Source organism: Parambassis ranga, chromosome 15, assembly GCF_900634625.1.
Source record: "Parambassis ranga chromosome 15, fParRan2.1, whole genome shotgun sequence".
NCBI classification, from domain to species: Eukaryota; Metazoa; Chordata; class Actinopteri; family Ambassidae; genus Parambassis; species Parambassis ranga.
In genome coordinates this window covers 16,570,467-16,588,073 of record NC_041035.1, presented here as the reverse complement: position 1 = coordinate 16,588,073, position 17,607 = coordinate 16,570,467, and the positions used below count along the sequence as shown (strand labels likewise).

Here is a 17,607-nt window from a genome sequence, read left to right as displayed (position 1 = left end):
AGGCCAATGTAATTAACTGTTTCTAAAGATGACTTCTATCCCATCTTTTTGAAATTTCTAAAGATGAATTCAGTGTTGGTTTTTGCAGACTTAGCAGGCTTATAGGAGCTTATGCAGAGGTGACTTGATTCTCAATATGTGTCTCCAGGGCCAATTCAGACATAGTTCAGGTGCGAGCTAAGGCCAAGCAGGAGCAGGCTGCCTACCAAGCCAGTCTGAGGAAGGAGCAAATGAAGGTGGACTCTCTGGAGCGGACGCTGGAACAAAAGGTGGGCAGTATAATTCAGACTCTATACCTCTGTACATGTCTAAGTATATGAATTGACATTTGATTTAATTTTTAACAGAACAAAGAGATTGAGGAGTTAACAAAGATATGTGACGAGCTGATCGGCAAGATGGGGAAGAGTTAGCGGCCACAAGAGAACCTGGCAGAAAAAAGAGAGGAAACAGTGAGTGGATCACTCTTCCAAGAACTGGTGGACATTTAGGGCCACAGCAGTCTCTGGGTTTTATTTCCTACTGACGTCATGTATACAAGATACACAGACTTGACTTCCTCTTAATTAATCTGTACATTTTTGATGTGTCAGTGTATCGTACTGTATCAGGGGTCTGGTTTAAAGTTTAAAATAATTATCATATCACTAATGAGCGTGTCTGTGTGTGTGAGAGAGAGTGTGTGTGAGTATGATGATGAGAAAGTGCAAGTATTGTTTGTTTGTGGGTTAAATTATCTATTATCATGTTGCCATGACAGCCACTGAGGGAGAAGACTGTTTACCCACTCCTGTTCTTGTCTGTTCCTGATACAGAAGAAAGATAGACTTTGAAAACGAGTACCAGATGCTTAGATTTGTTCATAAATTGTTTATAAACCACTACAAAAACAATAGCTTCTTGCATGTGAAAGAGAAAGAACAACCTGTAATGTTCATGTTTGTATATAGTGTAGTATGAAAAAGACTCATCTGCATTTTTTGATAGTTATTCCGTCATCCTCAGCCCGCTTCTCCTCCCGTAACCTTGTAGATATTTGTCATACTCGTCATAGCTTTTTTCGATGAAATCGTGGAATTTATTTTTTGGATTTTATTTTGATATAAAGCAAAACTAATCGTGACTGTATTCAGTTGTGACCAGGAGTAATTTAATTTTGGATGGATTTGTCGTTAGTCCCGCAATGGTCGTTTTGTCACACTGAGGAATAACTTCTCTGCACAGCTACTGTACAGCATCTGCTTACAAAGTGCAATAAAAGATGGCAATACAGCAAACTGTTGTTTTTTCCTTTCCTTTTTTCCTCTCCCTCCATATCAGGTCTTTGCTCACAGATCAGTCTTCTTTCACTCAACTGTGGCAGCAGTCTGAATGCAAACTTAGAAAAACTCAACAAATCCAGAGGACTCACATCACATATATTAACCTTTAACAGTTCAAAATCAGTTTGAAAAAGCATATTTAGAATTGGCTTGGTGATACAAAAAGGTTAGGAACTAAAGCTTTGCATGTTTATAGTGTTAAAAGTTGCTTTTTTTTCAAAACTGTGGCAATATTGTGTCTTGGCAGCACGTAGAGTAATATATTTAGAACAGCAGTGTCACAGAGACAGATGGCAGCCTACTTGAAATCATTTACTGCAGTTCTTGGAACTGAATTCTTACTCTAAATAGAGTTTTTATTTGCAAATGTCTGACTGAATTAGCATCCACATGAAAATTATGGCATATTTTCTGTAGATAAACACTCAATCTGTACATAATGCATTTAGTGATTCCTGTGTAGCAGGTGAAGAGGGGATGAGCAGCAGCCTCGGGATGGATGTGACCGCAGCAGAATGTTAAAAGATAAAAAGGTTCATAATAAATCCTAGTGTGTGTCTTTAGCCCATCCAGGCTGAATAGGCTGAGACTCCACACAGTGGAGGGCCTGGTAATCTCCCGGTCAGTGCAGGAGGGGATATATTAGCTCATCTGATGGTTCAGATTAAGCTCAGGGGGCTTTAGGAGCAAACAACCTGCTTTTCATAGTGTGATCAGGACGAGCGAGGACCACCAGCGCCATGAGAGCTGCCCGGTTTTGCCTGCCGCTCCTGCTGCCTCTGTTCCTGCTGTCAACCAACAGTAAGACATCTTTTTTTTTGTTTCATCTTCTCTTTGTCCTTCTCTTCTTTTAGATCACTGCTCCACCTTCCTGTCTACAAACCAACCAAAACTTCTGGCCAGAATCTTCTTTCAAGTGCTCTTGTTGCCTGGCATTCTTAAAGTGCAGTTGTTGTTGTTGTGCAGTATTTTTTGTCTGCTTCTAAGAGGCTGTGGAGTGGATAATAGTACAAAAAGGTGCTTCACTTTCTGGCAGCAGGAGAGTAAACATTGCACAGTTTCCTTTATTTCTCAGCCTGCTATGTTCTGTGAGTGTCCATTGTACAGTAAAAGCTTCCCATGACATGTTATTCCACACTTTAGCAAACTGCTGTGAATTTCTCTAGTGACTCCGAGTGAGTTTTGCTTCCATTCAATAGCCTGTCATCCTCCACTATAACTTGTTTGCTATCCCAGCAAGCTAATCTCCTAATAGGCCTGCAGGTTAATACTTTTAGCATGTGTGTGGAGCGCCTATGCTGTGGGGATAGATTGGGGTCATGCACAAACAGCAGGGGGCATTTTAATGCACAAAGACGCACATAAGCAGAAAAGAAAATTCATCAACAGCACAATTTTGTAGTTTTAATCCCAAAATAGCATCAGTTAAAGAGCTCACAGTGAGTAATTTATTACTCTTCTAGACTCATAAAGTTGCTGGTTTGATTTGGAAATGATGTTTCTGATTTATAACTTTAGAAACAACTCACTGTGTGTCTTCTTTTTTTGTCTTAAAAAAAAATGATGACACATTTGAGGATTTAGGAGGTAGTTTTGATGGAAAATACAAGAGATGTGCTGTGAAAAAAGAAAAATGTTTGAAGCTTTTGGTGACTTCAGCTCTGATCCTCTTAGGAAGCAGCATTAAAGGCTGTTTGTGCAGGGCCAGAGTAGAATTTAGGAGATGGATGGAGGGTTTCAAAAGCAGGCGTTTAAGGAATTTTTCAAAGGTCAGTTAGATCTCAAATAACTGCTCCTTCCTCGGGAGAGCTTTAGAAAGACATTTAAGTGTTTTATGCTGCTGGAGTGGGCTCCTGAGGCCGTAGCTGTAAAGATGTATTTTTTTAAATATACGGCCGCTGCTGTAGCTCTTTGGTTGATTTGGGGAGGTTTGTTTGAGGAAGTGATTAATTAGTGCTCTCTCTTTTCTCTTGCCTCACTACGTCCCACACCAGACATCAACAAGGCCTGTGTCTACAGCAAATTCAGAGACAAATGAAGGATTCAAATTTACAGTTGAGCCCTCGTATACATGTGTCCACTCATTGATTAGCTTGTGTAGAATGTAGATTTTACTACAACAGTTGGACAGCTGGTGGCGTGGGGAGGGCGGTGTGTGAGTGTTTCTTACATTTAGTACATTGTTATCAGGGGCATCATTTGGACATAGAAGTTGTAACCTAGGACGCATCTACCTTCACTCATGTATTAAGTAAAAAAAGACCTGTTCTGTTCTCCTGTTCTTAACTCAATCTTACACCACTGAGACCAACCCACACCTACATCACTCGTCTCCTGCGTGCTGTGATCTGTTTAAATTGCAGTGTCCAGTGTCTCAGGCTGATTTTCTTCTCTGTTCGTTCAGGTGAGGCTCTGCGTTGTTACACCTGTATGGGTTCCAACAATGACGACTGCAACCGCCAGGGCTCCAAATCGTGTCCCAGCTACTCTGATGCCTGCGCTGTAGTGGTGGGCCATGACAGTGAGTCCAACACTGACAGTGTAGTAGCCTTTTTTTTTTACTAGTTCTACCAATAATACATCATTTGTATCTTTGTGTGTGTGTGTGTGTTCAGAGGGGACAGGCTGCTGTCTGGAGACACTTCTCAGTCTGCAGGGGGTCTGAGGCTTTTAAGGGAATAAAGGGCTTTGCTACTCCAGTTTGATGAATATCCTTAATTAGGACACCATGTGTTCATGGTACACAGACAGATTCGCCAAATCATGGCTGGCAGTTTTGTAGTTTAGCTTGATATTTCTATTTAATTGAGCTCAATATAATTCTTACTAAATTTATAAAGATTTCCACCTAAACAGATTAATCCTGTATCTGTGTTTTTAGGTCACTACTTCTATCTATCTATTCACTGCAAATTTCATCAACTTACGTCCATTTTGGATCGACCCTGCCAAATAAAAAGGAATGACGGACTTATATTTCTGTTTGTTTAGGTGGCGTGATGAAGTCATGCTCCTACAAGTCTTTCTGCAGCCAGGCTAACAGCCAGGGCCACAGGGCACCAGGAGTCAGAGTCCACTGCTGCTACAGAGATGACTGCAACGTAACAAGCTTTGCCTCCCGCCTGCCAGCGCTCAACTCTTTGCTGCTTTTCCTCCCTTTGTTTTCCTACTGCTTTTTCAAGTAATCATACATCATTATGCATCTGCAACAAAATATGCCAAAAAAAACACGTCACCCATGCCATCCTTCTTTATCTGAACACAAACTTAGACATCAGAGAGATACTACATGTAGAAGAGCTTGAGGTGTGACTGCGTGGATTATCCACCATGTTGGACTGAATCCATTAAGAAGTACTCCAGTAGATGCGTTTTTCAATGGATTTTACTAAGCCAATAAGTAGAAGATCCTAAGGGAAGTGCTGAAATAACAGGCGGAGATCATTTATTATTTTCCTCCTGCGTTAAAGAGGAAGAGTTGCAATTTAAATTCCTCCGCTCTGGCTTCATGCTAGAAGCTAAATTATCTCACTTTTCAAGACACACACACTGCATCTTTCTTGTTGTGCACATTCACACATGCAATTATTTCATCATAGCGTGTGTTTGCGCAGATGCTACTGCGGCTAAATATGGCTCTGAGAGCTCAGCTGGTGTGTTGTTACATCATTAACCTTCTACCTGTCAGTCACGCAGCTGACTTCTGGAAGGCAGTGAGACAACACCTCTCATATTCTGTAAATCCACAAAAGCCTTTTACACGCCCGTGGCCAGGTGTGTGTTATACTGATGAGGTTAATCCGCTGCGTTTGAAGTCACTTAAAGAATTACAGTTAAGTCTGAGCACACCTCAAAGGCGGATGGCTCCCAGGCCCAAGCTGCAGTGTGAGAAATATAAATAAGATATGTCATGTGACTGCTAATGTTTCCAGGTAATTCTTTGGAATTCATGTAGTTATGTACAATATTTTATATACATAACCTGTTGTCTTTATTTATGGTTCTATCATATTTAAATGTGTAAGGAGCCGCATTGTTCTGTATGATAATTCTAGCCCATATCAGTGTTGATATACATGTCTCAGTATGAATACTTTATAATTACACTATAGAACTAAAAAAAAAAAACATTCTGGTCTGAACTGTAAATACTGCACATAAATATGTTAACGGACCAAAGCTGTTCATGCTGGATGTACAGGCTACTTCACCATAATCCTCTGTAAATAAAAACTCACTGTCCTGATCACCTCTGTGTGAATGTGACTCTGCCATTACTGAAAAAAAATAAATAAAAATAAAAAACAACAACTACCAGTAGTGAGATGTGATCCAAACTTCTGTAAACAGAAATAGAATCAAGCAGATTAACCTCATTCCACTGGGGCATAATTTATTCCAAGCAAATCCAGAGGTTAGTCTGAGATTAAATAACCCGACCGGTGTATGTTTTGTTTTCTTTCATTTTATTGAGAGCAAAAGCCAACGAATGATTAACCTAACGGAGCATTGATACCTTTGAGGTTTTTAACCCTATTTTTTTTTACAACAAAACAAAGGTAACTTTAGTGGGATTATGCGTTGTGTAGGAATATACACTCAAAAAACATGATTCAAGCAGGAAATCCTGCCCACAATTCAGTTGAGTCATTTCTTTGGAATCATTATGGCCCACATAAAACCTGTAACATCTGAGTATGAACTGTATTAGAGACTCCTGATAAAATGAATGTATTATGGAATTATTGGCTATTTTGGCCCATCTGTACCACGTGGCTGTGGCTGGGATCAATCCCAGCTGTCAATGGGCCAGCGGCAGCACGCTCACTCACACCTGACGCCAATTTAGAGTCTCTAAACACATCTCGGAAGAAAACACAGGTGAGTTTAGGCTACAGTCACAAGCAATAAAAAAACACGCACAGTAAACACACGCAGCACGAGAGAAGGCCTGAAGTTTGTGGCGGAACTTAAGTGGCTCGAAACTGTCAGGAGTCTTTTAAAGTGATGCACAAACAATGGACCTGTCATTTGGATTGACACGGAGTTTGCAGGTGAAAATCACTTCATCACAATACAGCAGCGAAGGTAAGACATGCTCTATAACTTTATTGTCGCTGCTGGTTTTGGGCTTTGGAAGTAGGCTGTAAGTGAGGAAAGTCTTGGGTTTGCCATATTGTTTGTTGCAGTAAGGAGCGTGACTGCCCGCTGTGTGCGCATGCTCAGTTTGCGTGATTTTAATACTTAATTGCTTCGTAAATTGTGCTCTTGGGCTTTGAGTCGAGCTTCTCTCTCTCTATTATTATTATTATTATTATCTATGTAACTGCAGACATCTGTATGTTTAGCATGTGCAGCAGGACGTTTGCTGTCTTTTGCACTTGAGCGCCAGTAGGGGGCGCTCTGGCTCGACTTCTTGGCCTGTTTAATAACTTTGTGTTTGTGTTCTGTCTCTTGTAATTTGCATAAAAATCTTGGGCAATAATCAAAGAAAACAAAGCGAGGAAGGTGACGATGTTTTTTTGGAGGTGCACCATCAGAAGATGCAAAGCATCAAAAGGATGGGGCATGTGCAAAAACAGGGGGCAGTATGATGTCCATTGAAAATAACATATTTTCAAAAATGTAAATCTCCCATGAAGATATATCACAGCACCAAAGTGGCACATCTTGTGCTCTAGCATTGTCACTGGCCAGTATGAACAATCCTAATTAACACAACAGATAACAGCTGGACACACCAGCTGCTCTCATGTCAATTTATGTAAACAACGTCATGCCTTTATAGACATGACGTCTGTTGGTTTGGTGGCATCCACTGATTCATATTACATCAACATGAGATAATCTATTAACCACGTATATTTTAAATAGTGACATGAATAGATGTTATATGCAAAGTTCAACATAATTGTCACTATAAGAGTTTTTTTTTGCGTAATGCTCCCACCTGTAATTCCCTCAGCCTCCACTGTGAGGCAGTCTGGCCACACTCCTGACTTCATAAGATGCCATCAAATTTACAAGATTGTAGCAATTCATATTGACCAACCACGCCTCATGGGTACTGCTGAGATTGGCTTCAGTCAATAGTGATAATAATTGCACAGTTTTTTTATGGCTGCCTGCTGGGGTTTGTGCTTTATTTAAAAATGTGAAAACACTTCCCCTCCTGCTCTTTGCTTTTGAAAGACTCCCTCTCTCTTTCCGTTCTCTTTCTCTCTCTCTCTCTTTCTTGTGATGTCCTGCTGCTCTCTCCTTTGACAGGCAGGTGTGAGAGTGTGAACGGATTGCCCTGGAGGGGGATAGACACTGACCCCAAACCGGAGTCTCCGGGCCTGTTCAGCCTGGAGCATATTCTGACCGCTCACATACACAGACATTCAAAAAGAGCGGCTCCACATCAGCGCTCATCAGCTTTATTTAAAAGGCGTCTTTTAACTTTAATTAGAAGCCGAAGGCGATGTTTTGCTTAAAACTTGAATGGCTGCTGGTGGGTCAGCAGGTCAAAGTACACAAGTGGGTGGAGGTGTCTAAAATGTGTCTTTTAGGCCTCATAGTTCAATTTAGAGTGTCATAGTTATGATGCAGGAACATATGGGACACTATATGACTATAACAGCTGACGTATTGTCGGAGAGAGTTTCTAATTTGAAGGAGGATTTGAAAGTGCAATCATGGCCCAGGTCCCTGCTGAATTTGAACATCTCTGGCCAATAACGCCAGTCACTTTTTGTACGCCATCTGAGCTAAAAACTAAAGGTCATTGCCATGGCAACTTTGCTGTTTAAATTGGAGTATGTTTAATCCCAATCCTCTGGCACCTAAAGACATTATCACCGCAAATCCCACCGTCAGTCATCAAAAGGATGAGCCGGCTGCCCTTTAAGGGAGGCTGTGCGAAAGTAACAAGGCTGTGGAAGAGGCATGCCTACAGTGCTTTCTAAAGTAAACCAGACAGGTTTCAGTCCTTGAGAATGCCACTGAATGCACCATGGAGTGACACATCCAAGATTATTGTGTGTTTGTGTTTTGCTGTTATCAGAGAGGATTTATCAGTCGGTCAGTATAGTTTTGATTTGGCTACGCCCTGAAAAGATTGATGTCTTTCTGAGAAACTCATCTGCTCTCTCAAATAGTCACGGGTCCATATTTTTTCTGTGAGATTGTCTGTTAAAATCATCATTGCTTTTTTTCCTATAATAATTTCTTTCCTGGTATATTGACTGCATGGCTTGTTAGTAATGACAGCAGGCTGCAGCAGAACTGATTAGATTAGTGGATACAAATTGTTTAAAAAAAAAAAAACAAAGGTTTGTTGGAAGGCGATTGTGTTTTTCAGTAATGATCTTTTCTTTCTTGCATAAATTGGGTTGATGACATCAGGCAGATGGTCTGGTTGGAAGCTCCTCCCAAACAATGAACTGAACTTATGAACCATTGATGGAATCCAGGTCCTGCATAAGCAAACCTCTTGATCTAGAACAGCCACCGCTTCTTACTGAGAGCAGTTTTCTGTTGTACAAGGACAGGTCAGGCAGTCTTGGCAACAGCAGGCTTTGGATGCAATCCCTCAGAATCACTGTATTAAAAAAAAAAAGAAAGAAAGAAAAACTACTTAATGAGTTGTGGGTCCAGACCAACAATCTGCTCAGCCTGCACCAGTTGGTGATGACCAGCAGAAGACACGATGACTGGTGGTTCCAAAAACAAACAAACACATCCAAGTTAAAAGAATACACGCTGCTCCACATCAATTGCTTCATTCTATTGTGGGGTGGGAACAAAAGCACTCGGGGGAGAATGAGAGCGTGTGAGACGATGGCTGTGTTTACAAGTGCCCGGGTCCCGGCTGGTCGGCCCGGGTTCACCAAACGGTCACTGGTTCTGAGGTCTCCGACTCTCGGGTCTTTTTCAAAAAGATCTATGAAGCAGAATTAAAGTGATCTACCTCCGGACTCTGGACGGAGCACCATAAGGGCTGTTTGGTTTATGAAACAGGAAAGTGGAATGATACAGGGAGTGAGAGAGGTGGAGTGGCCAGACTGACGAGAGAGCTGAGCGAACGGGGAGGAGGAAGAGTTATGTGTAATGAGTGTGTTCTCCTGTCTGAGCTACTTGGAAATGTGACTAAATGGCCCACCTTCTGTGAGGCTGGTCCCCACCTTGAGGGCAGTGAGAAGCCCACTGAGAGAAACCTGACAAGAATCGGTGGGGGAAAACCTCCAAAACCTGTGGAGAATTTTTAGACATTTTGACAATTTTCCACTGAATAATGCCTTTTTTTTAAAAGAAAAATAAAGCCATAAGCGTGAAATGTGGTTGAGATGAAAGAAAAAAAAAGCCATTATCCTTATTAATGTTAATCCCTTATCTAAATCTCTTCCATTCAAACTGTTTCTGTGTTTTTGCCACAATGCTGCTGCAGTAATTAACTCATTTACATCCTGAACCACTGACGTTTTATTGTGTCTAGCATAGTTGTAAGATGTGCATGATAATAGTTTAAACCTTTAATGGGAAGAACGGCTGTAACATGAAAGAAGACTATTGTGAAAACAGACTTCGTGAGCAATTTTTCTGATAAACAACATATTTCAGCTGTCATCGCCATTCATTAGTGGATAGCTTCCAAGTAAACATGCTTTGAGCCAATGCAGCATTGAGCTTCTCTGCCATATGTTCTCTGCAGTTTTCACCTCCTTCCCAGTTTCCTCTCACGAGAAGACAATGTTTGCACCACTTCTCTTTGTGGTACAGGCTGTCTATTTTTGTTATCCCCCACAGAACGAACAAAGGAGCAGGATTATATGGCAAGAAGGTTCCTGTGATGAGCTTTTTTTTGTAGAATTACATAGTTTTGTTAATTTTTACAGGAGGAACCTGATGTGAATCTATATGCACACCTTTTTTTTTGGATAATGCCACAATGACAGGTCTTTATGAAGAACTGCAGAGAATGATTGGAGCTGTGTTGAATAAGTGTTGGGGGAAAGGATCACAAAAGAGAAGAGAGGAAAGCAGACCTTGGAGCCAAAACCAAATCACATCAGTAACCGCTGCGCCCCAGGGTGAGGGCAGGCTCAGTCAGCCGTACCATGCAACTGGGATAATTAGTTTTGGAAAGGAATATCAACCGATATAATTGAGCATTCTCCACTAATGAAGATCCTCTGTGTTGTCACTATTGAGGCGCTAATTGACGGGAGAGCGATGGGCGGGGTGGGTGCAGGGAGAAGGGGGGGTTAAAGGTTGTTCAGGATATGATGGTGGAAGTGCTGCCTATGCTGGCAAACCAAAAGTTTTTCAGGTTCAGTGATTTCTGTTAAGACAGGTTTTATTTAGTATAGTCGGTGACTCACCGCCTGCTTTCATTCACACAGATGCTGGTTAGTGTGTGTGTGATGGGCTAATTCGCTGCTTTTTTGGCTGTGTTTCCTCCAAAGGCCTGCCAGGAAATGCAAGAAAACTTGCTGCAGCATTTAGACAGATAAGAGTGGTAGATTCGAGGGCGGTTTCTAAAAAAAAAAAAAAAAAAAAAAATCACAGGAGTCCACAGAGTGGGGGTGGTGGGAGTTTAGGGGTTGCACAGGTCGTGTTGGGAGTTTCGATTGAGGGAAGCATAGGGTCGAGGATTTGCAGAGGGAGGGCTGCGGGGAGGGGTCATGTTGAAATCAGTTGAGGGAATAATAAGAAAGCAAATTGGTTTTGACAAGTTTGGGGAGCTGGAAGTAATGCAGTCCTTTAAAGGGGAGATGAGGGAATATCCAGCTAAACTATGAGATAATCAGGGGTACCATTCAGGAACGGGTTGAGGGGGACGGACCCAAGCCAAAACACGGGGGCCTGCAGATGACCCTGAAGCCTGGAACCTGGTCAGTCCTCCAACAGGAGGCGACAGTTTAAAGCCGGAGTGGAATTTTTATAAAACGGTGAAGGTTTGTGTAACCTTTCCCACGTGAAAGATTTAGAGAGCATTTCCAGTAGTCTTAAGTCTAAAGCCTCAAGGAGGAAATGAGTTAAACATTGACTGTCAGTAAAAATAAGGTATATGAATTAAAGTTAGCCAAGTCAGTGTTTTTACGAAGTTGTTGCCTAAAGACATTTTTAAAAACGCAGAGACCAACATGCAGTTAGGCAGAATGAGTGGGCAAAAAAAAAGATGTGCACAGACGGATATTCAGAGAGACAGACAGAAGGGCAGCAGGGCAGACAGACAATACTGATCTACAGTCGGCCGTCACACATCTCTGAAGTCAGACATCGGTCCCCAACAGCAGGCTGCCTGCCAGATCAGCTCCACTGGCAGCCAACTAGACAGACTGCTCACAGCAGCCAGCACGGAGACGGACTGACGCAGAGCCGCTACCGTCTAAGGTGTTTGAACACAAACAGAGGATTAACGGGGTTCTGGGCATTGAAGGTGACGGTAAATACAACACCAAACAGGCCCACTCCACAGGACAGCAAGTCCAAACAGACAAATGATTTCACACTCATTTCAAATTAATGTTGCAGGGTAATGGAGTCAGGGTCCAGCGGTATGCTGCAATTTTTGCTGAGGCTGGTTTAAGATGGAAAGCGAGAAAGAAAGAAATGTGTCCAGTTATATATATTATACTTTTTTCCATGTTGACAGGACAGGGAAGAGGATCTTTTGTTGCGCTGAAATTGAATTCCTGATGGTGTCGACACAGAAGTAAATGGTTGAGATAAAGTCAAATATTCTTCCTGTGCCTGCTGACACCTGCATGGCTTGATCTCTCTCTCTTCAGATAACATCGCATATATCGTGCGGAGAGAGAAAAAGACACACAGGTCTGATGTAAAAATGCTGCCTTAACCCTTCAACCCCAAAGAGTCTGAATCTGTATGCAATTTGCAGCCGTTCTCAACAAATAAAACATGCACACACACACACATCTTACTCGTGACATATTGGCAGAAATATCTGAAAGGTTTGTGTGTACCATGAATAACATTAAGATAAAGATGGTGATGAAGGTGATGACCAACAGTCAGTTCTGACATTTCCATGGCTTTATACTAAAAAAAAGAATTTAATATAATAAGGAGCTTTGGTTCATTGGATCAGGAAATGTTTGCTCCTGTCTGCCGCCGCCGCCGCCGCCTTCTCCGTGTTTTCCATGTGACTCCATATCGCTTCACATTAGTGCAGGAATCAGCACGCGGTCAGGAAAAAAAAGAAGGGTAGAAAGAGAAAATATTTAAGGCCTTGCTCCCTCTGTCAGCTTTCACCTCCTTTCCCTCCTTGTTCATGTTTTCACAGCCCTTAATCCTGGCGGCTCCAACGCGGAGCGGTCACAGGTTTTGACAGCAGACTGTAATGACCTAAGCTGTTCTCTGCGGGGGTGAGGAGGGTAGTTTGGGGTAAGTTGTTGGGAGGGGTGTGGCTGGATGGAGGAACGTTGAATGAGAAGTTACTTGGCAATTTTTTTTTTGTTGGTAAGATGCAGTTTCACATCTTGGCCACAAGGGGCTGAGCAGATACAAAACTTGGGCTGACCAGCAACTATCAGCACCCATTGTACCAAGTTTCTGGCCAGAGGTGGTGGGTGTAGGGTCAGTTAACCTTGATTTAATCATTTGTCTCCATCTTTCTATATAGTTACACCATCATTTTAAATACCTAACTACACAGAACAGGGTTTTTAATGATCGTGGGATTTTGTTAAATTGCATATTCAGGCTGTTGCTAATCCAGACCCCCAGATCAGTGCACAGAGGTGTACTCTACTGTAGTGATGATGTAGTTGGATGGATCAATAAAGTATCTATTTATCTCTCTACTGTCTACTAAAGTGCTTACAAATGTAGTGTGGAGTATTGTGTTATCAGACTTTCTGTCCTCACCTGCATCTGCATCTCTCCCTCTGGACTGTTTCAAGGGCCAGTCAACCAAATCAAATCTAGCTGGTTTGTTAAGGTCCTTTTTCACACAATGATTAAAATTGCCCTCAAATATCACATGATGGTGTGTGTGTGTGTGTGTGTGTGTGTGTGTGTGTGTGTGTGTGTGTGTGTGTGTGTGTGTGTGTGTGTGTGTGTGTGTGTGTGTGTGTGTGTGTGTGTGTGTGTGTGTGTGTGTGTGTGTGTGTGTGTGTGTGTGTGTGTGTGTGTGTGTGTGTGTGTGTGTGTGTGTGTGTGTGTGTGTGTGTGTGTGTGTGTGTGTGTGTGTGTGTGCGCGTGTGCGTGCTCGTACCAATGTTGAGACTGAACCTGTCTGCACCCTTGGCTGCACACTGGGTGCTGTAAAGGGCAAAGCAGCCTATTGTTTGCAACACATTATTGTTTTTGTGACTTTCATGCTCTTTTAATATGCCTTAAATAAGGCAGAGTTTTAAAAAGGGCTGTGACAATCCTAATTCAGTTAGGGTAGTTGCCTTTTTATTCCTTTTTAGTTCTTCGGTTACTTAGGTTATTTTACTCAGTGAGGTTGTTGCATTACAGTACAGAATGTTGATGTTCCTTTCTTTCCATCAGGGTTAGAGTGGAGGCTACAGGTTAAAGTAGGAAACATGTTACTGGTTGCTGCTTCTATTCACCATGATAAAATCTTTGTTTCTTCTTGAATGTTGAACATTGCCATGGTGCTGCGGGTCATGTTCTAGCAGTAATAGGACCATAGCTGAATAGAGAGAAACTACTTTGTATAATAAAAAGGTTGAAAAAAAATACCATAAAGAAGTTACTGCTGCGCTGGTTTTTGAAAAATGTCTCACTTCCGGCCACAGTCTAATTAATGGTGTTACATCAGCTGTAACTGACAAAGCACCTGCTGTGGGTGCGTCCTCAGAGGATCAGGTCTAAAAGTTTTTTAGAGAGCAGTGCTGCAGCCATTTTGCCATAAGGGAGTTAAATGTTGGTTTAACCTTTGCAGTTTAACCTTTAAATTACACACCAAGTCTTTTTTTTCCTTCAGGTGACACTGATGTAGTGTTACTGTGTGCTCAAATTGGGGGTTGAGGTAAAGTCTCCAAACTACAATAAGTCCAAAGTCCCAGCATGCCAGTACAAACACATCCATTATATGTAGCCGTGACCTACGCTCATAGTACAGCAATACACTTTACAATGAATAAGTTTGAATGGCTGTAATGTATCATGTGATCAGTCAAGTACACCTTCACTGTTTTATGCAGCAGTTTGTATAGCTGTTCCGGGCTTAAGCATTCCCATATATCCACATGTGGAATACAAAAGCAGTGATGCAGAGTTAGTTTATCGTAATGACTGGGTGAACAAAAGGTTGGGATATTATTGAAAGGGGGCGCTTGGGAGCAAAGATTGGAGAGAAGCAGTAGAAAAAGCTGAGATATGAAAGGAGCAGGCTTCAGACCCTGAATAAACTCTGTGTGAGTGTGTGTGTGTGTAGAAGTGATGCTGGTAGGGAACCCTGAAGTGCAGGAGGACAAGAGTGTGTGGTTGGTTGACAGTGGTGGAAATGGATCTTTGAAAAAGTTATTTCAGTGGAATAGAAGAGTTTTGTCTCTGAGAGCTTGCAGGAGGGAAATGTGGGGCGTCTGGATACAGTATCCTGTTTTTGGACATAGAGGTGATGTTTCCCTGGAAATGCTGGACGGAGAAAAATTGATGATGCCTTTCAGGTTTTCAGTGGTATGTAGGTTAAGTGGTGGCCAAGTGGCTGGCTGTGGGAGTGGAGAAGTGGTGATATTTGCAGAAGAATCTGAAACCATTGATGGGACCAACATGAACAAAGAATTATGAAAAGACAAAAAATAAGGATTTAGACCCCTTTATGCGCATATTAAATTTACTTTAATAACTTTGTTATTCATTTAATTATTCTAATAGTCACTTCCTGTGTAACAGCCTTCTACATACACTTGTAAGGAGGTGATTTACTGTAATAATAAGGTCTTTGTAAATAAACTAATTTGATATAAAACTAATATTTTGAGGGATAGAGAGTATTTTCTGCCGGTAAAACGCTATGTTTATTTTGTATGTATCTATTTGGTCCAGCTTCTGTAACTGTAATTTTCATTTTATTTCTCCTGTATGAGGCGAACTGTGACCCCAGCAGTGCTGGTCAAACACACCGGTCAAAGCAAACCAAAAGAAACGAGCATTTGCATGCAGCTCAATGTGAATCCTGAAAACTGATCCAACCAGTAATGATGTTTGAAGCGTATTTTACAGCAGTGCAAAATATTGTAAATAAAAAAAAAAAGCATCACATTCCTGCTATCAACACGTAGCCTGATATTGAAATTCAGCGTTGTTCACCTTCAAAAGATTTGTTCTTCACTGCTGTTAGTGTAATTGCTTTCCATCCCCAGCCGCTGAAATAAAATGTCCAAGACAATAAGGCTTGCTTTGCTTTCCTAGTGTTCTAGTCCGACAGTAAATGTGATTCAGCCCCAGACAAAGGCTGGTTTTTGCATTATTTTAGGTTATTATAGGTAAAAACATAAGAATCCTATGAGGAGGGAACTGCTCTTTTTTCTTTTATTATTTCCATCCCCCCTCCTGCTTCTCAGTTCTAACATCAGTTCTGTCTAAAAAAACAACAACAAAAAAAACTGTCATGGCTTTAGTTTTTTACCTCCACATGCTACCTAAGATTTTGCCCTTACACACCTCTGTTAAATGCTGTAACACTAGAATTGTAAAGCTGTAATTTATAAAAAACATAACTAAAGTACAATATAGTACCATAAATTAAAATACAATAAAAAAAATCAGCAAAAGGAAAGTAAGTTCCTGTAAAAAATTTTTTTCTTTTGAACATTTTTTACAGTGCAAACTATAGTAGTCGCATTACAAAGGGCTATTCCCATAGGATTGTGCTTCTCACATCCCAATATGAGAGAGAATCACAGGCCCAACCCAGTCCCTTCTTAACTAACAATCAAGTAGATAAATAAAGGTTTAATTAAGAAATACTCCTCAGTGGGGTTATGGGGGTTGGTGGCTGAAAGGGGGAAGGGGAATAATATAATAGGCACTTTGGACATGAGAGGCAATCCTTGAGCTTCACCTATAGAATAAAGCACAATAAGGGGATATTTATTAAATATCTGAGGGCCTACAGGCTATTGAATGTCACAGACAACACAGGCCATTCATAATGAAAAAAAAATCCATTAAAAAAGAGGACCATTACAGCTTGGTCATTACAAAAATAAAAATTAATCAATTCAATTATTTTGCATTTTATCACCGCTTCCAAAGAGCAGAATGCATCTTATAGGTGAAGCATCAAGATTAATTGCTATGGAAAATTAATTTGGGGAATAATTCTCATCATAAACAAAATTACATTTTGCTTTATCAGGATGAGTCAGAGCAGCGGCGTTTGTTGTGCGGATGTCCTCTCTCTGCGGCTACTACTCTTTAGGTGGAACGGCTCTCAGACAGAATCCAATCTGTTATAAGCTTGCTATTAATTTGAATGTTTTTGAAATGCCTGAATGAAAAATTCATCTCAGTGAACCATGTGCTTTTAATGAAAATTGCAGAAAAGCAAACAAACTTAGAAAGTGAAAACACTTGATATTAAAAACAAGTGTGAAATAAATTACATTAGGGACATGGTAGACAACAAGAAACCTTGTTATTGAAATATATTGGCTATCTATAATGGGACTCTACAGACAGTAATAAAACCTCAAGCTTCTGTAGGGCATTGTTCCATTCAAGTGTGCCCATACCAGAACTGGAAGCATCAAAATTAAACGTACAGATAGAAAAGCATTTCCTTTTTACAGTTTTGGCTGAAAAAATGTGGCTAAAATTAGCCGTGAGGCTCAGAAATGTCGTCAATGCACGTGCGGAGACATTGACAATACCATCACATACAGTGTCCTGGTGTCCATTTCACAGCTTGTCTGATATTGTGGATTTTTTTGCAGCCAGTACTTCTTAATGTGATAAAATGAGTTCTGTTCCCTGAAAGAAAACATGATATTTTTTTTTCTTCTGTACAGCTACATGGGTTTTTTTATTTATTTAATTTTCACCTCCATGTGAAGGTTAGCATGGCAACCATCGTATCAAAACTTAATGGTAGACTTTGCCAACCTCTCTGCTATTATACAGTACTTTCCATAAGTGGAGGCTTTCTGCTCTATTGTTCACAGTGATTACAGTGCCTCTGCAGTGATGTACAATTGAAATGATGTAGTTCTTTTCTACTGATTTAACTATTGACTACAGCTCTAAATGGCAACTAAAAGTGTTTTTTTGTTTTGTTTTTTTTTTTCCACTGGAAATACAGTTCTCTAACCTGAGATGAGCA

At 41.0% G+C, this 17,607-nt stretch overlaps 1 protein-coding gene across 11 annotated transcripts in view; it reads left to right on the top strand.

Annotated features, from left to right (window-relative positions):
* Positions 1–1,277, top strand: part of tacc2 (transforming, acidic coiled-coil containing protein 2) — a 39,803-nt gene extending 38,526 nt beyond the window's left edge. For 10 of the 11 annotated variants that reach the window (XM_028423984.1, XM_028423975.1, XM_028423980.1 and 7 more), the window contains 2 exons: positions 149–269; positions 348–1,277. In XM_028423984.1, coding sequence (XP_028279785.1) covers positions 149–269; positions 348–413 — 187 coding nt within the window. In that variant the 3' untranslated portion in view covers positions 414–1,277. The remainder of the gene's footprint in view (positions 1–148; positions 270–347) is intronic. The other variant, XR_003671852.1, reaches the window with a different exon arrangement.
* The last annotated feature ends 16,330 nt before the right edge of the window (positions 1,278–17,607 follow it).